Source organism: Adiantum capillus-veneris, chromosome 20 (genome assembly GCF_014529385.1).
Source record: "Adiantum capillus-veneris isolate H3 chromosome 20, ASM1452938v2, whole genome shotgun sequence".
Lineage (NCBI taxonomy): Eukaryota > Viridiplantae > Streptophyta > Polypodiopsida > Polypodiales > Pteridaceae > Adiantum > Adiantum capillus-veneris.
Window position 1 is genome coordinate 33843481 of NC_140950.1, and position 21387 is coordinate 33864867.

The window sequence follows — 21387 nt, forward strand, 5'->3', positions numbered from 1 at the left end:
AGATCTTTGCTCCTACTCCATCTCCTCCTCCCCACCTAGCCCTCGAGCAATACTAGCACACTCACATACATATCTTCCAACACTCAATCATATTAACACTTACAATCAACGATGAAAAACTATCTAGCTTTGCTGCCCAATCATTTGCCCTTTTACAAGAATACTTTAAAAGGAGCCACATTAAGCTCCTAAATTCCAAGTTTCCTCATGGTGTGATCATACCAAGCTGATGTGAAAAACTATCTAGCATTGATAGACATATCTCTCACCACACAAGGATTAAAACCCCGGGGGCTTCACCCTTAAGAAAATTATTATATCATGTCCATTCAAGGGTTTAAAAGAACTTCAACCACATATGCATATTTTGATGCATAAAATGGTCCCTCTTTCTTAAGAAACTTCTATTTATTTTTTTTGAATTGCATTGACAAAACATTTATTTTTTCAGGTCCTTTTCATTGAATATACCCTTCCTGTTGTTACATCTACTAGTAATGAGGAATAATTTTGAGCTTAGTTTTATTTTGTGAGGATATTCAAATCAATGTGCCTCACTTGAAGAGATGTAGAATGTATATTAACATATGCACAACTGGCTAGACAAATTGTCCCAACTCAAAGAGGGTAGAGTCATGGATAGCCAAACTATTTGTCTTCACTTAATATATAGGCAATAACTTACACATTGGTGCAGTAGTATTGCAAAAAAGTATCACATCATCCAAGTCTTGCCTCTCTCACAAGAAGATTTAGAAATTTTCTCATGTAGGAAAACAAAGTCTCTTTCAGTGTTTTTCATACAATGCATACCATCAGGAGCTTCTACTCGAGAGGCACCGCATACCTAGCTAGGTACGATTGCGGGCAGGGGACCACCGGCCCCACAGGGCCGGTGGTCCCCTGCCCCCAATCGTACCTAGCTAGGTATGCGGTGCCTCCCTCACAGAAGCTCATGATGTTGAGGTAAGTCACAATGTGGGAATTATTGTGAGAATTTATCCAAAACTTCTTGTCTCTTCTGAACCCATTTAAATCTAAAGAGTCCTTCTATGTGTGCAAGTCTCATGATCATGCATTATAAACAACTCTCAATTCTATGTGTGCAAGTCTCATGATCATGCATTATAAACAACCCTCAACTATTACATGTATGGATGATAGAAAATACATCAAAAATATCAAAGCCAACTTTCTTTGCACATTGGCAATGGAAAATGTTAGTGTTTGAGGAGAACATGGGTGCTAGAACATCTCGTGATGGACTTGTTTTGTGCACGATTGAACAATCATAGTGGGATGGTATAGTTTCAGAGGCTCATGCATTGATTGCATTATTTATAAAGCTTCCCAATGATATTTACACACTCAATCAACACAAACAACAAAATAACCTTACCTACTATGTATGCAAGTCGTAGTGGTGCAAACATTGTTTACCTATACAAAGAGTTAGGCAATGGTCACACGAGACTCAGTTAGCAGTTATTTGGATAGATAACTGAGCTTGCGTTGTGGTCATGCGTACGAAACTGTGCTGGCTAGCTTTACTATGCTTGCAAACTTGCTACTATGCCTATTTGGGCACAGTTACATTTGGTGAGGCTCAATTACAAGTTACTGGAAACTGAGCCTCGTGTGACCACACCATTAGAACCAAGATTTTGCAAGAGGAGGTTGAAATGACGTATTTCTTATGGAAATTTTAGATTTAAAAGGAGAAATTGATTGTTGTTGGTGAGGGGCCATTGGTCCTGTATTACAAAATCCTTACCAGAGTTTTGGGCTCCACTTGTTAAAATTTAATTTCTCTATTCTATTTATTCTTAGCTATATTGATGATTAAATTATCTAAACTTATATCAAGGTGAACTACAATAGGCAAGGGTCACGTATCAACAAGTTGGAGACACATAAAAGCATCTACCATACGCATTAACCTAAACACATCAAATTACAAAAGAGGCTCATGATGTCCTCTCTCTATGTATAATCTACACAAAGTGGGAAATTGGGTTAAGTAGTCGAGCCTCATGACTAACGCCTCATGACTAACCTGAGGTCTTTAATGAAGACCCGTGATGGGCTCAACGGCCACGAGCTAGGCGCACAAGATGTAAGGTAGACTTGGCCATCCGATTTTAAAGGGACGTGTCCTAGTTTACTTTTGCCCAGCAAAGTTCACTTTGTAGGTTCAGAAATGGGCATAGGGGGCACCTAAAGGCACACGCCTACATGGTTAGGCCATCATGTTGCCATAGCTTAAGTGACGGCCATGGCGCCTTGTCAACGTGTTCAATTTGCTTACCATCTACCCGCCTCGAGATTTACGCTCCTAGCTCCCGACCATTGATCATATCACAGGGTCTTCATTAAAGACCCCGTGTTACTTAGTCTTGTGGGGAATCACGGGCAAATATAGTCTACAACCTCTAGTTTATAAAGCATAAGCATTATGAAAAATAACTAACACATCTGAAACTCTTTAAGAAGTATTTCTTGCAAAGTATGCAATTTCTCTTTTATTTTATGCTTGAGATGCCTGAAAATTGAAATAACTTTTAAAGAAGAATTTTCTGAAATTGGCATCCTTGCGTTTAACATGGTACATTGCTGAAAGGGAGAATTTCCTTGCACCGCGTGCAAAACTCAGAAAGATGTCGATTTTTCTCACCAAGGCGACCCTGTTGAGACTGATTTTGATGAGATTTGTGCAAGCCGACGATGCTCTTCTCTCATCTACAAGCAACTACTCCTGGGAAGCTTTCTGAGCCAAGGCCTTGGAGGCTATGGAGGATCAAAATCCCATGGCTCTGATACCATGATGGGGAGCTAGATGGGGAGGAAGAGATAGAGACGTGCACCACAAAACTTCTCTTCCATTAAAAAATTAGTCTATAAAATGCATATATTAAGGTTTTGAAAATTGAAGCTCATGAAACTGAGCCTCACCATTGGTGGTGCATGCTCTAAGACCTTATTCTCACCGGAGGTGGTCTTTTACTCACAAATACTTGCTAGAAGGTATATATGTTGGTGCTAGATAGTTGTTCACTCAGCCTTGAGTAACAACTATGGGAGCACGTGGATACTAGGAGTTGATATGCCCTGCCTTCGGTTTCTGGGTGCATAGTCCTGGTCATTCTTCTTGTATACCTTTTTGGTGTATGAGGGGAGGGGCCGGGCGTGCCCTACCCAACTCCGAAAACAAAACAAAAGTAGATATGCCTTATTTTCATGAATAGAGAATATTCTTACTTATATATCAAAAGTGTGGGTTCTTGAGCTTGGCTTGGATTAAGCATCAATGTGTATTAAGATTAAAAGCATCAATAAAAAATTTGGATTGCACACAAATTCACATGTAATTAAAATGCAAGTTGAAACTTGAGGGGTGGATTTGAGAGAGAGAGAGAGAGAGAGAGAGAGAGAGAGAGAGAGAGAGAGAGAGAGAGAGAAGAAGAAGAAAAGAAGAAGAGAGATCTAACGTCAAAGGAAACTATCCCAAGAAACCTTGATTATCTAGCCGAAGAGAGAGAGAGAGAGAGAGAGAGAGACCAAGTCATGCAAACAAACTAATTATGCAACAAATCCATCAATGAAACTTTATCATTTGAAGCCAATGATATCTCAACTCCCACAAGATTTCACTCTGAAAGTCGTGAAAGTTCATCACACCCATCCTCTGATTCAGAAATAGGTGGCAATCCATGCTTGTAAGAGTCAAGGCCAATGATGTATTTTGGAAGTCTACTTTTTGAGGCGATGGCACAGGATAGGTAGCACTCTCTTTCTCTCTCTTTTTAAGATAGCATAGAGTTGAATCACTAAGTTTAAGTAGATCCCTAGGATACTAGCAAGAGCCTGTCACCAATGAAATATAAGAAGTCTATGTACATCAAGGTGGCATAAGAGAGGAGCACAAGATACTAGGAAGGAGCATAGTGCTAGGAAATCCTCATTTGGGCAGACCCATAGGCAATGTGAAGAGTGAAAACCACATGCAAGGCACCAAAGGATCTCAGTTGAATCAAAGTCGTCTACATATAGACCACTCTTGTTCTAGCGAATCGCACTCCTCCAAAACTCTCAGATTTGGAAATTAGCCAAGACAGATCGATTGTGGGACTCAAACTTACACTTGATCCAATTTCTCACATCTAAATGGATTTGAACCCATTCTTACAATCCCATTCAAGCAAGACACAACAGTACACCAACTCTACCTCTCCGCAGTTCTTATCATATATGAGTAGCACTCGCAAAATCCGGATGTACCTGCCCATACATTTTCGGCATCCTTAATCCATCAATTGAGAGCAAAAGGGAAGGGCTCGATGTCTCCGCTGTGTGGCTATCTGAGTATGACACAAAGCTACCATTCCAATTTAAAATTCCCATCACGATGGTTGGCTTTGTGATTTTGGCTTATCCAAGAATCGAATGATGTTGCAGCTCTTAATTCTGAGTTCCATTGCTTCTCCACCTGAGAACCTGAAATTTTGCAGGCCTTTGTGGAATATTGAACATCTGACAAGGATTATAACAAACTCAGAAATAATTAGACTGGCATTAACACGCTTGCAATTCCTCTTGAAGCTAGATCTTGAAAGACACATGGCCCTCCTCTTCAGAAGTAATCTCCTCGTTCCAGCGGCCTACATCCTTTCCTCCAAATATAACTTGTTTGATACCCAAATAGCTGAAACAAAAAAGCTGTAAAATAAGTCCTCTGCGCTCTCCACATTGTGACACTGTCATTAATATCATGTTTCTTGCCTCACCCCGTATACCTTGATAAGTTCAAAATAGTCTGAACTCACAAATTAAAAGAGGGAATAAAGCACTCGTAAAACTTAAAAGCAAGGGACACAAGAAAAGAAAAACAAAAAATTAAATCATTTTATTTGCTACGAAACAAAACTAGATAAAACAAAACATTATTAACTTTAAAATGTTTTTAGAAAAGGCATGCGCAAAGTAAGTTGACACAGCTTACTTGGTTAAAACTTAAAATAGGTTAACACTTAAAACAAGTACTCAACTTTAAACAAAAAAGGATAAGGCATCTTAAAAACTTAATCCTAGAAATCAAACTTCACACAACAACTTCTAAAGAGACAAATTCATAACTCCTAACGCAAGCTAAATACATAATCAAAAAATAAATACTCCTACAACCTACGAAGAAGAGGCTGCAAATAACCAAAGAAGTACAAAGATCCAAACTTTTGACAATATGTGACCTCAACTTCCCTGCTTGTCCAGACAGGAAGAATAAGATAAAGGTGATTATCACCTTTATCATGCATACCTTGGACAACAGCTATGACATCCCTACTCACGTCGCCAGTGCCCAAGAGTAGGTGCAGGTTTGTATAGAGGTCATTTATGCTTTGAACGTACTCTACAAACCAACGACCTGAGTTTCTATCACCCTCTAAAGGTGATGGGCATACTCAGCCATGATAAAGGCTAGCATTTGTCAAGCTAGAGTATAAATACTAGAAGCGCTAGAGATCAAAACAACAATTTTTAGTGTGTTACTAAGTCAAAAAGTAAGTGGGCTTTTAAGCTCCCCACTTTTATTAAATTTACTACTGATTATCTTGAACATTCCAAAGGAAGAAACATTAAAAATAAACTTACTACAATGCAAAAATGAACGAACGTTTTTCATGATTCTTTTAAATGAGTATCCTATCTTAACAAGTAAAGAAATAAGATGACACGATTGAAAACAAAAGCAGATTTACTAGAACAAAGACAAGAAAATCTAAATAATTGAGAGCAAATGACACTGTACTTAGCTAAAAGAAAAATGTTCGAAGAAATGTGAGGCTTACGGATGATATCTAGATTGGCATATTTTGGTTCAAGGCATTTATCATAGATATCTACTAATAATCCCAAGGGAGTCTGAAAAATCTTAAGGTCTAAAAAGGCACAACAATCACTATTTGTGGTACAATTAAGTTCACAAAACTCCTTAGGATAAATTCCTCCACCTACAGAACTCGAATTCAAGTACATAAAATCTTGAAAAGGAGGAACGTCAAGAACAAAAAGATCATCTACAAAGCGTCTTACATTGCATAACTTGTGCAAAAATATTGGGCAAGTGTTAGCAAGGACAAGACGTCCATAAAATCAAACTCGTAATAAAAAGATAGAAATTAGCAAGAAAAACAACACAATTAGTGCCCAAGGGATACCAATTGTTTGCTTGAAAAGAGAGTCACCAACAGTTATATATAAATTATTCAAAAGAAAATCTAACAAAAATATGATGTCAATGTCATCTACAATCCTGGTAAATCTCTTTCTTCCTTTGTCTACATTTAAATTCCTACTTTTTAACCATAAGAAGTCAAAGTTCAAGGCTGACTTTTCTACTAGCAATGCCTTGTACCTATCCTTCTCAAGCTTGTATGCAAAAACTTTTGAAATAAGCGACTTGACTCTGAATTTGAGGTCCTCCAAATTTAGCTTTGTATATAGCGTTGTAAAGTCAAAAGTTTGGAGACATAAACGAGAAGATTTCTCCTTAAGGCTTCTTAAAGAGTTCATAAACTTTATAACAGGAATCATACCTACTGAATCAAAATCCAACTTGAATCGGTAGGTACGTCTGCTTCCTTTATCAGATTTTTCACAATTCATTTACGCTAGGTAAAATGGCTTTGAAACAAAAACTAAACCATTTGGAAACATAGGTCAAAGAGGTGTTACAAGAAGCAGCTATAAATCTAGGCTTTATAGGGTTCTTGTGGAACTTCCAAACGGTATATAAAAAAGGTAATTTAGGCTGGCACTCGAAACCAAAAGACTTACAAAAGTCTTGATGTTTCAAGATAACCTTTTGCATTGAAAGATCACAACCATTGTAAGTATGAGAGTTTACTTCACCTAACAAGCATTCTAAATAGAACTTTTTGCACGTAACAACAAAGTTATTCGAACACTTATCTACGTAAGAGATTACTAAATCACGAGGAAATTTCCTAAGAGCATCACGATCAAAAGAAGATAAGCTATTCCTTCCAGACGAAACGCTCCTACAGCAAGATGCTAATTTCAAAGAAGCTTTCTTGAGGACTACAGACTTCCAATGGTTAAAAACGCCTTGAACTCCTAAAGACTCCTCACACTTTACTACGAAACTAGAAATTCCTTTCTCTGTGGCTTTGAGAAGGCAAGAGTCATTCGAGGAAGGGAGCCTATATTTAGTACCGCTTGAGAAAAGGTCTTTCAAGGAATCCGAAGGAAGAATAGAACAATCAAAGATAACTACATGACCCAAAGCTCCATTTAAATAAGAAGAAAAGGCAAATTTACTACAAGGGCAATCAATACTTGAGATTGCTAGCCTTTCTTGCTTTTTAAGATTACGTCCGATGTCACTATAGTTGAAAGCCAATGCATGAAAGAATGGTGATTGGGTCGGGTGTGTGTGTGTGTGTGTGTGTGTGTGTGTGTGTGTGTGTGTGTGTGTGGAGGTTTCCCACTTGTAAATTAATCCCAAAGATTTACAAAAAATGTGTGTGCGCGCGCGCATCTCGCCTTTGGTATCTCAGATGCATATCAATATGGACACAGCTTGGTTTTGCTTTGTTATGCGTGTTCAATGTGTCATCCAAGATTATGGCAGGTATTATTTGTCGCAATTAAAAAAACAAGTTAAACATGCAAAAGTTACTTGTGGCAGATTAATGCACTTGGCTATCGATTCCTCTCTTATTGAGACCCACATGGCTGAGTCACTCTCTGCTCGCACTATGTTTTGACATAATGATGAGATGAAATTGGCCAAACGGCAGACTCCAGCTCGCCAATAGGCTTTCATAAATAAAGACTGCGCTTCTAAACAATTCTTCCAACATTTACACCATTCTAGGCAGTCTCAAGCTATCCAGAGAGTGAAACTATTACCATGGGGTGGACCTCCTCCTTACAGGAGCTTGCTGTAGCAGGGAAAGTGTCGTGCTCTCTATAGTGGGTGCTCCTCATTGTAAACCTCACTCCAATAGGAAGAAAAAATCACACAGCAATGGAACAACTCAAAGCACAATAACAGACTCAGAACTTACTGTAACTCAACAACTCATAGAACCATACAGACTCTGGCTGACATCACACTCAGTTCCAAGGCCAGGATTCACAAGTACAATGGGGGTGTCGAGGTTTCAATGAGCAGGGAGGGTGCAGTTGTGCGGTGTTGGACTCAAGACTCAAGACTTAAAATGCTAGACCATAGAAAGTGGATGATGATCTCGACAACTAGAACGAACTACAAATATACACAATCATAAAGGGCCACCAACGGCTAGCAAAATATCCCAGTCCAGCTAAGTCTATCTCCAAATTGTGGTGGTGCCACGATGTCCACTAGACCACCACCCATATCACTCCCACGTGTCATTGCCTGGGCAAATGTCCGTCCAGTGTGAACTACAAATCAACTATAACTAATTGTCTACATTGTGCCAATGACACCGTCTCGGTGAGAGGTAACACTGAAACTGCTATGTAGACCAAGTTAATTGAAAGGAACGACAATCCCAATATTAGCAGTTTTTCTGGTACCTTGATCTGTTGTAGGTTAGCTACTGCTTCCAAGAAAGCTTCATCAATATCGGAGAGCAGAGATGAAGATCCTCGCTTGCCACTAGAGGATGGCTTGTCGACAGCTGAAAGCGGGGTATCCACTGGTGGGATAGTGGGGGGAAGAGTAAAACATGTTGGAAGGCTAAGACCTAGGGATGCCCTCTGGGCCCGAGTGAGGACACCAGTGCGCTCCTTTACCAGCTAGAACATGTGATTAGGGGCCACCACATGAGTAGAAGGTGACAGTTAAGGGATGGTGCTAACTGCTATCAAATTGATTTTGAGAAAGGTGAATTCAGGTTGCCAGCGAAACCGCGAAACGCGTTTTAGCAGGTTTGAAACGCGAAACGGGTGAAACGGCCGAAACGTTTCACCTGCAAGGTGAAACGCCTAGAGTGAAACGCCTTTTTTTTTTTTAAATCCCTTTTGAGAATTTGGGCATTAAATAATTATTTATTAATTATGTATATGCTATTTCAAGGTTAACATAGCATGTGTATTTACTCACTGCACTGTGAACACCTATTTTGTCTATACATAACACTATATACACACAAAATTGGCGTTTCGGTCTGACGTTTCAATGAGGCCTTAGCCTAGGGTGAAACGTTTCAGGTCTGAAACGTTTCGCGGTTACGCTGGTTGGCTCTAACTTGGGCTCGAAGACACTGATGCGCGTTATTTTGGACACTCCTTGTTATAGTGATCTTGGGCCTAGGGGCAATGTTCGCAAAAAGGACACCCTTCTGGCAAAGGACATTTGCTTTGGTAATGCCCATATTCCCCGTATCTGTAGCACAAAATGGACCGATTGAATGGGCGAGTTGGAGGACGAGGCGGTCTTTGCTCCTGCTACACGGAGCTGGAAGCTGAGGAGCATTAGCTTTCAGTGGCTAAGGGAGCATTAGCACGATAAAAGTTTTGAGATGGAAAATTGCTATGCATACCTTGCATGGGGGGTGTATTTAGCAAAGGTGACATGTAGTTTGGATGGCCATAGGGGGAAACCATGTTGGATGCACGTGCCAACCCTTGTTGAAGAGTAGGAGCAAGAATTTGTTGTATTTGTCGCAATCCATTTCGGTAGTAGCAATCCTTGTCCTCATGTCCAGACTTTTCACAAAAATGGCAATAAGCCCGAAGGGGGCATTCATGTGGAGGGTGCCTTGGAGAGCAACATGAGCTACACCAGACCACAATCTTAGACTCCTACTGAGCCCCAAGCTCTTCTAGCTCCCGCTTGATCTGGTCCAAAGCCTCTTGATGTGGAGGCTTCTCTTGTCAAAAAGAGAAGGATCTCTCCTCTTGAAGAGCACGTTGTTACGCGCATTTTGAGAACCCCATTTTTTTGTAAATTTGTACATACGGACATGACATCCGATGTCAAAAGTGTGTGTGGGCTTTATTTTTGTGGGGTTTTTAGCTTGCTTTAGCAAGCACATGTACATGCACTCCAAGTCGCTAGTCTAGTGACAGTTGTTGGGCTATTGTAAGTGCCCGTGAGTGAGTTTTTTGAAGTGAGCCTTGTATATAACTTAAACTCATGTACAAACTTTAAAAAGTTCAGTCAAATATCATAAATTTGCATGTTTTGGGTCGTTGTGGCTTCTTGATGCTTTTGGATGCAGTTTTTTGCCCTCGACTAGCTTTCCTATGTGTAGTCGGGCCATGGCAGCTTGCTGTTCGCGCCAATTTTGCACATAGAGGTACATAGAATTGAAATTTGTGGTCTTCAGAGCTTTTGTTGTAGAAAATGCAGAGAATTTTTGAGGCTTGAAAGCATACCTTTTGGAGTTGTGGTTTGGGAGATACACTCTATTTCCCACAGCGCACAGGATATGGCATCTTGCAGGCAGTTTGGTGTATGGTAGGTTGTGGAAGCTCTCTTGTTTGGAGATGTGTGTACACTTTAAAATTGTGTTTTTGAAGAGTTACTTGGTGAAGGTGAAAGCTCTTTCTCTCAAGTGCATTGGTCGGCGTGTGCTATAAATCCATGCCAGGGCAAGTGCTTCCTAATTTTCATGGTGGTCTTTTGGGTGGACGTGTGCTGGTAAATTCCCAAGAGATCACTTGTCTTTGAGTTGTGGGTTTTTTGAGGTTCTTTTGATACCGTTTGTGGTGCTGATCTTGTGTCTTCAACGCTCTTGGGAGACATTGCTATAGAGGTGCCCCTTGCTCTTGTTTTCCCAACAATGTTTTGGTGCCCGCCACCGAGGAGTTGCTTCAAGTGACCTTCAGTTTACAAGTTTGATTGGATTGTTGGCTTGAGTTAACTTCAATTTGGATGGTTCATACATAAAAGTGCAACCATGGTTAAGCTTAGTGATGCATTGATTAGGATGAATGATGCGATGAGACAATTAAAGCTAAGCAGGTTAGAAGACTTGGACATGCATTACATGAGGTTTTGCTCTCTCAAGCAAGAGTTAGAGGTGCTTGAGGATATGGTTTTGGATGCAACAAGAGAGAGGTTCTTGTTCATTGGTACTCTTTCAAGATGTATGGGCATTGAGGTTGCTTGCACAGACTTGTTGGATGTGAGAAGCATTGTTGATTTCTTGAAGCAAGAACGATGGTTTGAAAATGTAAATCAGTCTTGTGCTTCTTCATGGGTTTCATGTGAGAGCCCCTCTATCACTATTGGTGATTGTAGCACTGATGTTGAGGTTGATTCAAATGTAGAAGATGATTCTTTGTCTCTTGATGATGTACATTTTAATGAGGAGTTATCTGCAAGTGGTATTGTGAAAGAAAGAACCTTGGAGTGCATGTATGACAAAGAGGGCAACAGTATAGCTTATTTGGATGCATGTCTGAATGATTGTAAAGATGAGGACTTGTCTAGCTCTATGTGCTTGCGTTATATGCCTTTGGATGATTTTGGTTGTGATGTAGATGACATGCATATTGAGATTATGGATGATCTTTTCTCTCCTCCATCTTATGAGTTGTTATGGTACCCTGATGAGTTGTGGGTATGTGGACCCATTTGGGATACTGAGATTAATGTTTGTGATGTTGATGAGACTATTGGTGAACATTGTGAGCAAGAGGATGGTTTGAGTGATGTGGATTGTGATGGTAGTCTTGATTGGGGCTTTCATCACGCACAAGTTGAGATGGATGAGGAGATGCAAGTTAGTGTGTGCCATGCATTGTCAAGGGTGAAGAAGCTTATGAAAACCTCACATGCATGTGTGGATGTTGAAGAGGATTGTAGCTTGGAAAGTTGGGATAGCCATGATGACATAGATACAGTGGATGTTTTGTCTTGGCTTGATGTGAGTGATACATCTCATGATGGCGAGAATGTTTATCCATGGTATTTTGATTTGTATGACATGTACGTTGATGGTTGGAGCTCACTAGTGATTGATGATTGTTCTTATGACTTTGAAGTATGTCATTATGTGTGCACGATGGATGCAAGGGATAATACTTTTCCATTTGATCGTGGTAAGGGTATATGGTGTTGATTCCTTTGTACATAAGCTTTTGCATAGTCTACTGCTGAGCATGAATGCTCTAGCAGACTAGGGGGTTTGGCAAACCATGTTACGCGCATTTTGAGAACCCCATTTTTTTGTAAATTTGTACATACGAACATGACATCCGATGTCAAAAGTGTGTGCGGGCTTTATTTTTGTGGGGTTTTTAGCTTGCTTTAGCAAGCACATGTACATGCACTGCAAGTCGCTAGTCTAGTGACAGCTGTCGAGCTACTGTAAGTGCCCGTGAGTGAGTTTTTTGAGGTGAGCCTTGTATATAACTTAAACTCATGTACAAACTTAAAAAAAGTTCAATCAAATATCATAAATTTGCAGGTTTTGGGTCGTTGTGGCTTCTTGATGCTTTTGGATGCAGTTTTTTGCCCTCGACTAGCCTTCCTACGTGTAGTCGGGCCATGGCAGCTTGCTGTTCGCGCCAATTTTGCACATAGAGGTACATAGAATTGAAATTTGTGGTCTTCAGAGCTTTTGTTGTAGAAAATGCAGAGAATTTTTTAGGCTTGAAAGCATACCTTTTGGAGTTGTGGTTTGGGAGATACACTCTATTTCCCACAGCGCACAGGATATGGCATCTTGCAAGCAGTTTGGTGTATGGTAGGTTGTGGAAGCTCTCTTGTTTGGAGATGTGTGTACACTTTAAAATTGTGTTTTTGAAGAGTTATTTGGTGAAGGTGAAAGCTCTTTCTCTCAAGTGCATTGGTCGGCGTGTGCTGTAAATCCATGCCAGGGTAAGTGCTTCCTAATTTTCATGGTGGTCTTTTGGGTGGGCGTGTGCTGGTAAATTCCGAAGAGATCACTTATCTTTGAGTTGTGGCTTTGTTGAGATTCTTTTGATACCATTTGTGGTGTTGATCTTGTGTCTTCAACGCTCTTGGGAGACATTGCTATAGAGGTGCCCCTTGCTCTTGTTTTTCCAACAACGTTGTAACTTCAATGCTTCTAGTTCCTTGCGTAAAGTAGTCAAGGGGTCAGATGGACTTACCAAGATTACTGAGGCAGTCTCTACTTGAGGAGGGTCGTTGAATGGCTTCCTTGCCCCTTCTATCCTAGTAGCAGCAGCGACAAACTCCTCCAAAGTGGCTTCAAGTTGGAGAAGCTCTCGGAGTTTTTGTTGAGAAGTCTTGGGGAGAGCCTTCTCCACCCACTTTTTGACCATGAATTCTCTTGGTTGCTGGGGAAGCTTGGTGAACAGAGACTTTGTTATTGTCATGAGTTCTGCAAAAGTCTCATTTGGCTGGAGTACTAGGTTTGCCAACTCATCCAGAACCCATCTTGTAGTCCCCTCCTTCAGCAATTTCCATCATATGCTGTTGCCCCTATGGGTAAATCTATCGGTGAGGCTAAACAAAATGGAGTCTCTATTGCTAATGTGGCTCCCAATGTGAGAAAAGGGAAAACCAAGCCTCCTCGATCTGTTGTTCCTAGTAATGGGAATATTGTGAAAGGCAAAAACGTTGGGTCCACTAATACTAGCGGTTGGGGGTGCCTAAAAAGACAGTAAAGATTCACACTCAACCCTCCTCTCGTAATTATCCTCCACTTGTCAATGCTAATAAGAATGCATCGTTCAAGCAATTTCCATGTAATGATAATCGCACGTTGGTTGATGCATGGGAAAAAGCAATGCATTCCTACAAGGATGTACTCATTGGTAAGGTTTCCACTTCTCATACACCCTACGCTGAATAGCGGATTGGTTCTAGCACGGATGTGGTGGACGAAGATGTACCCATGGGTACTTCTACTTAATTCCTTACATTCATTTGTCACTTGTACATATGATCTCCCATGCATAATCACATTAAATGCATCTTGTACAATGTGTGTGGGTTATGCAACCTTGCTAAATGGACGGCTAACCTGGCACTATGTAAATACATGTAGGGCGGATATAGTTGTTTTGCAAGAACACAATCAGCATGAGTTAGTTGGTGAGCATTCCTGTTTTGTGGGTTATTGGACTGTGTATGTCAGCTTGCATGGTTATTCGGGATTATTGATGATGGTTCGTCATGAGCTTCAACCAATTCTTGTAAGTAACAACCAACGTAGCCGCTGGATGATTGTGCAATGCTTGTTGAATAGTCAGATCTTTGAATTTAGAGGCATCTATGCATATACAACCTTTGGGCAAAGGGCCGCCTTATGGCAAGACATCTCTTCTTATCCATGGATCTCCAACGCATTCCGTTGTGACCATTTTAATAATATTTCTGATATGCATGATAGCACTGCAGGCAATTCATACATGTTGCTTGTGGAAAGGCAAGCATGAGATCATCTTCTTGCTTTTGCACAGATGCTTGATTTATGGAGTTACTTGTATCCGGATGTCTCGGAATTACTCTTCAGCATGCTACTCGTTCCTCTTATCGTACACGTCTAGATCGTTGATATGTGCTCAACTTACATCAGTATGATGATTTTGTATGCGATATGAGGATGGATTACACCTTGCAGTTATCGGATTATCACCATGTTTTGCTGGCATTATACTCTAGGTGATCCCTTTGTGATCGACCTCCTCTTTCTCGAAAGTGTCTATTGCATATAAACAATGCTTATCTCGCTCATGAGGCGTTTTGAGATATGATTTTTGGACTTATCCCCCCCTTGCTTACCCATATGCATTTTGATCTTAACCCTGCTTGGTTCCATTTCGTTATGCGGGTGCAATGAGCGATTCACGACTATGGTAAACAATACATGCAACAAATCCGCTGGAATGTTAATGCTAGTATGGTCTCATTCCACCTCGCCAAATCATTGACAACTTGGCTAATGTTCTAATTGGCAATGGAGTATGCAAAATACACGCAGCACGATGTACTTGTTATGCAAGTTGACATTGAAAAGGCTTTTGACACTATGCAATGGGACTATGATGCGGTGTCTTGGGTTCGGTCCTGAGCCAATATCGTTTATTTCTTGTATGCTCGCAGTATGTCTTCGGGGATTCCTGAAGGTGAACTAACGGAATCTTGGTCTCTTCGTTGTTCAGATAGGCACGGTTGCCCCCTTAGTGCATTGTTGTATGCTATTGCCACTCACCCCCTTGCGATGTATCTTGATTGTTTGACCTCCACTGATCGTCTTCATGGCTTGCAGTCACCCTTGAGTCAACTTTATTGGGTAGGCTTATGCAAATGACTCATTGTTTATGCCTTGCAATCACCATGCTGATGTCCAAGTGATTATGGATGCTTTGGAGCTGTATGGGCCTTACAACTGGTCTTAGAGTCAATTTCTGCAAATCAAAGCTTGCATAATCTTTTGCGGCCAGGTGAGATCATTCCTTCGAATGTGACTACGTACGAGGCATTTGGGGTATCCAATTGGATGGAATGTCACTCGCACTCAGAAACTGGACTCAGTTACGCAACGCTTGAATGTCAAATTGCGTTACTGGAAATTATCCACATGGCCTTTGCATGTTCGACTGCAAATCGTTCAAAGTGTCTTGATGGCTTACGTTCACTTCTATTTGCCATTGTTACATTGGCCTTGTCATTGTGACATTGGCCTCGTCATTGTCTCAATTCTCTTATGATAGCTATTTTGTCTCATTTGTGGCGAACCCATGCTCACAAAAAAGGCTTGCGTTTCATGTTGATTGGGAAACTTTGTACTCCTAAGCTCTTTGGTGGCCTCAATATCTTGGACTCGCACAGGCATGGTCTTGTTAGAAAAGCCATATTGTTGCCTACCCTTGTGCAACAAACTCAGCCTAGGACTCTTATGCTTGCCTACTTGTGTCAACATGCTGTTACTTACTCCTTTGGTCATTGGCAATCATCTCTCTCAAAGGTAGTGTTTTGCAAGATGGAAGGGCACATTCCTGGATGTCCGTTTACTTCCAATTTGATTTCTGCTTGGAAAGATGTTACAATTCATTTATCATGGCATGGTCGACGGTAGCGGGAAGGGAATTCGCTTCTTTTGGAGAGTCCTCATTGGAGTCAGGCATTTTCCCTTGCTTTGGTTGACCGTTTGCCTCAGCACGCATACTCTCTCTCTTAGCGGGAAGGGAATTCGCTTCTTTTGGAGAGTCCTCATTGGAGTCAGGCATTTTCCCTTGCTTTGGTTGACCGTTTGCCTCAGCACGCATACTCTCTCTCTTATCGTGGCCTTCGCATAGTTGGTGATGTGGCTGATGAGGTGGGATAGACTTTCCAGTTTCACTTTGCCACTCTCCGTTTTGGATTGAGTATGCATTACCTTCAGCTCTAAAGAGAACTTCAGCACTTGCTGGTTAACATTTTACCCATTCTGACTTTGGCTGATGGTAGCCTCATGTCTGATAGGAATTTCTGTGACACGCCTTTTGAGGCCATTTCTGCCAATCGGGTTTATGCTCTTCTTCTACCACAGCCTTGGCTTGCTGACCATTGTAATGCCTTATGGTCCATGCACAAGTCTCATAATTGGAGGAGGAAGTCTCTCTATGCCCTCTGGAAGAGCCACTTGCCTTTGAAGAAGCGATTGTTTCTCTGGCCATGCTTGCTTGGAGTTCTCCCGGTGGGCACTTTTCTCAGTGCAATCATATCTACTCTTCTCGTTGTGCCCGATGTTTGACTTCGGAAGAGACTGTTAGTCACCTGCTTTACTAGAGGTTTTCATCGCCGCATATCAGCTTGTATGCTGCTCCGTTTCCCCTCTATGGTCTTCCACAAACGATTTTGGCTTTTGGCATTCTCCCGCCTTCCTTGCAACGATTTGCGGTCTTCTTTATGTGGGTCAGATTTTGGGCTTATTGGACCCTATGGCACCAACATAATGGCTGCATCTTCCACAGTTCTGATGTAGATCCTTTTCCATTTTTCAAGCATTCCCTTGGGCAATCTTTACATTTTTCCATGGAAGTTGGTGATATCACCCTTGAGATACATCAGCTTGCCTATGAATGCTTTTAGCCCTCTTTCACAGCCGAACACTTTTGTGTTCTTTCTTTTGTATATGATCCTTTCCGTGGGTTTTCCTCGCCTTGAGGTTTCCCACTTGTAAATCAATCCCAAGACTTACAAAAATGTGTGTGTGTGGTTTTTTTTTTTTTTTTTTGGGTGGGGGGGGGGGGGGGGGGTTGGTTGGGGTGTGTGTGTGCTTGCACATGCATGCGCATGAGTGTGTGTGTGTGTGTGTGCGCGCGCGCGTGCTGAATCAGTTGGTGCCAGCACTACAGGCAAGCATAAATTGCAATGCAAAGCTCGACTTACTCTGAGCTAATGGATGACAAAGTATTAACAAGCACATCCAACGCAAGCGGGTCTGAAGTCCCCAAGTCCACCCTGTTAGCCAGAAACAAGCAATCACAGAGACGTTGCACCAATTAGAATCAACAATAACATGCAAAACAGAGGATAACATTAGGTGGCATTTTGACAACTCCATACCAAAATCTTCCCCAGTTATGCTGAAATTCCAGTTCGCCAACATTAACGAATCGAGCGGGCAAAAAATCATCGTCCTTATACTCCTTATAGGTTAGGCGCTCGTTCACAGGTATTTTAGTCAGCTGAAAAAGAAATCATGACTGACCGAGTCATTACACGAAAAGAATCAACATTGAAAAAAGACCCTGCTTAAAACACATCATTCAAACGAAGTTTGCCTTCAAATGCTTCAAACTGCAGAATGATTGTGCATATACATAAACAACCAGGAACAGAATATCGCACTTTTATCCTTCAAATCTAACAAAAATAGCAGATAACCTATTCTATGCTCATAAAATCACAGAATAGTAGTAAGGAAGACACCACTTGTTTCACCAATTAAAAAGATCCACTACCAGTTGATCAAACACCCAAGGGGTTACAATGATGCACCTTTGTAAGGTAACGGAGTTGGGAGACTCTCTCAAGGTCCAACAATGACATACATTTCAGAGTAGCCCTTATTCTTGTGCCATCCTCTGTCGCAAGAATAAGGGCCCAACCTGCTAGGCACTAATGAAAGCCCGCTGTCTTTGCTCCAAGCTGTTTGAGCTGCCTTCCAAGAGTTCATACTAACCTCAGTGGTCTTTATGGTAGGCACCAAAAGATCCTCAAATACGCCAAAAAAGAAAGGCCACCATATGAGGTTAAGATTCAAGAACCAATGCCGAGTCCCAACGCTACTCATTAGCCTCCAAGTGCCACTTATCCCACACTCAACTCCAAAATTGCACTGCAAAGTGTAGCAAGTGGTTATGTCACAGGCACACTGGCTTTGTATGCCATGAAACATGGTACTACTAGCGAAGGCTACCCTTTTCGTTCGACTTGGGCTAGTGGCTCCCCTGTGACCTCAAATCGGCATGTAGATGGTAAGGGAGTGGTATGAGGAACACCCAAGACCATGTTGGGTCAGGAAAAGGGGAGTAGATGTACCCGAAAAGCAATGTACAGTGTTGTTGGGAAGAGGCAAGGGGCAGTCAGTAAGAGATGGAGAGAGAGACAACAGGTAGCAGCACTGCTAATAAAGAGTATACTGTTGGTGATGATTAGCAATCCCGAAGGCAAGACTCAAGCGGGGAACGCAGTGAGGAACAGCTCTTGCACAGTCAAACTGTTTAGTAAACACCAGAAGTCCCAATGACCGCAGCTCCTGCCTGGTCCGGTCAAATCAGCTACCTGCTAAGCATCGTCATGAATAGCAGCAGACATGTGCATGACGCAACAGCAAGAGCGCGAAGCAAGGTAAAATCAGGCCGCTGACAAAGGGCTACAGGCAGCATGCACACAGCAAAGGCAACCTGTCATGGGTCAGCAATGGCGAGCAGCAGCCAACCGGCAGCGCACAGGTGAGTAGACCAGCAAGGCAACAGAGCTGATAGCAGGGGAAGGCAGTGCTGATAGCATGCAGGCTGGGAAGTTGACACAGTTACTGATGGTGAGAACGCAATGTGGAGCGGCGTTCAAATCAGCTCTTGCCTGGTCTGGTCAAATCAGCTACCTACTAAGCATCATCATGAAAAGTAGAAGACATGTGCATGACACAATAAGTGCACGAAGCAGGGCAAAACCAGGCCGCTGCCAAAGGGCTACAGGCAGGATGCACACAACAAAGGCAACCTGTCATGGGTCAGCAATGGCAAGTAACAGCCAGCCGGCAGGGCGCAGGTGAGTAGACCAGCAGGGCAACAGAGCTGATAGTGGGGGAAGGCAGGGCTGATAGCACGCAGACTGGGAGTTTGACACAGTTACTGATGGCGAGAACGCCATGTGGAGCGGGCGTTCAAATCAGCTTCTGCCTGGTCCGGTCAAATCAGCTAACTGCTAAGCATTGTCATGAACAGTAGCAGATGTGCATGACGCAACAAGTGTGCGAGGTTGGGCAAAACCAGGCCGCTGACAAAGGGCTACAGGCAACATGCACACATCAAAGGCAACCTGTCATGGGTCAGCAGTGGCGAACAGCAGCCAACCGGCAGCGAGCAGGTGAGTCGACCAGCAGCGCAACAGAGCTGATAGCGGCGGAAGGCAAGGCAGGGCTGATAGCGCGCAAGCTGGGAGGTTGACACAGTTACTGATGGCGAGAACACAATGTGGAGCGGGCATGAGTGGCACGCAGCAGCTTCGCACTCACACTTAGCCATTTGTGATTACGTTTCGCAGTAGTCTCTCTCTCTCTCTCTCTCTCTCTCTCTCTCTCTTGCGCCCCCCCCCCCCCCCCCCCCCCCCCCCCCCCCCCCCCCCCCCCCCCCCAAAAGTCAGGGGACCCTATGAAGCCTGGGAACTACCGCACTGTCATGATTGGACACACATTGGCACGGTTGTACGCATCCATCCTTGAGCACCAGTTGAGTAGATGGGCAGAGAGAGAGGGTGTACGGGCTGCAGGACAGGCAGGTTTCAGAAGAGGTTTCTCTGCTCTTGATCATATTCTGACACTCAGAGCCATTATTGAGGAGGGGAGATCACGTGGGAGATGGCTCTTTTGTTGCTTTGTGGACTTCCGCAAAGCCTTCGATACACTGCCCAGAGCAAGATTGATGCACAGACTACAAGAGATAGGGGGGTTCTAAAAGAGTTGATTTGGGGGATCATGGCTCTTTACAAGTCAGTAGTGGGCCGGGTACGCACTCCAGAGGGGATTTCTGATTTGGTTCACTCCACTATTGGGGTGAAACAGGGCTGCCCGCTATCTCCTACACTAGTTGGCATGTATGTGGATGAAGTTGCTGACTACATTGAGAGGGATGGTGATAGAGGAGAACAGTTGGCAGCGACATGGATCCCACTATTGTTATATGCTGATGATATTGTGCTAATTTCCAACTCCTCTGAGGGGATGCAGCGTCATTTAGATGCTTTGTACACATTTGCCCATGATAGGGGATTGTCTGTTAACCTGGGGAAAACCAAGGTTATGGTGTTTTAACACCAAAACCACCGTGGGTCAGGAGGTCAGCACCTAATTTTACAAATGGCCAGGAGACGGTGGAGTATACAGATGCATACACCTATCTTGGGGTAGTCTTCAATGGACCGGCATTTTCATTGAGGAGAGCAACAGAGACTAGATTGACGAGAGCTTATGCAGCCTAGGAGGTTTGGAGAAGATGAGTTCACAGGTTTAGTTTCACGAACCTCAAACAAAGCTGTGGTTTTTTGACACTCTAGTGGCTTCAGCTATGCTCTATGGGGTTCAGATATGGGGGCCCTCAGTGAACCACCAGGGTAGATCTGGTAGCACTAATGGATGGAGATGTATGGAGAGGCCTCTAGTCTCTATGATCTCTCAGATGACTCGGGCTAATGCCTCAGTGCCACATGAGATTATTCGGGCTGAGCTAGCTGCCCCTCCTCTCGTAGTTGAGGCCCTTACTAAATCAGTTTCCTTCATGCATAATTTATGGGACCTTCCCAGAGACAAATATGCTCGGCTAGCACTTGAGTCGTCCCACGAGCTAGCGCTACAAGGGGACACAACATGTTGGTATGGGAAGATGACATCAGTGGACCACCAGGGCAGATCTGGTAGCACTAATGGATGGAGATGTATGGAGAGGCCTCTAGTCTCTTCTCTCAGATGATTCGGGCTAATGCCTCAGTGCCACATGAGATTATTCGGGCTGAGCTAGCTGCCCCTCCTCTCGTAGTTGAGGCCCTTACTAAATCAGTTTCCTTCATGCATAATTTATGTGACCTTCCCAGAGACAAATATGCTCGGCTAGCACTTGAGTCGTCCAGCGAGCTAGCGCTATCAAGGGGACACAACATGTTGGTATGGGCAGATGACATCAAGGTTTCAGTCACATGGCTTCAGCATGAATAGGCTGCCTCCATTC

General features: G+C 42.7%; 1 protein-coding gene across 1 annotated transcript in view; it reads right to left on the reverse strand.

Annotated features, from left to right (window-relative positions):
• Positions 1-4102: 4102 nt before the first annotated feature.
• Positions 4103-21387, reverse strand: part of LOC147432342 (uncharacterized) — a 90759-nt gene continuing 73474 nt past the window's right edge. The window contains exons 8-10 of the mRNA XM_086492323.1: positions 17507-17628; positions 17330-17401; positions 4103-4702 (exon numbers count right to left, since the gene is read on the reverse strand). Coding sequence (XP_086348449.1) covers positions 4600-4702; positions 17330-17401; positions 17507-17628 — 297 coding nt within the window. The 3' untranslated portion in view covers positions 4103-4599. The remainder of the gene's footprint in view (positions 4703-17329; positions 17402-17506; positions 17629-21387) is intronic.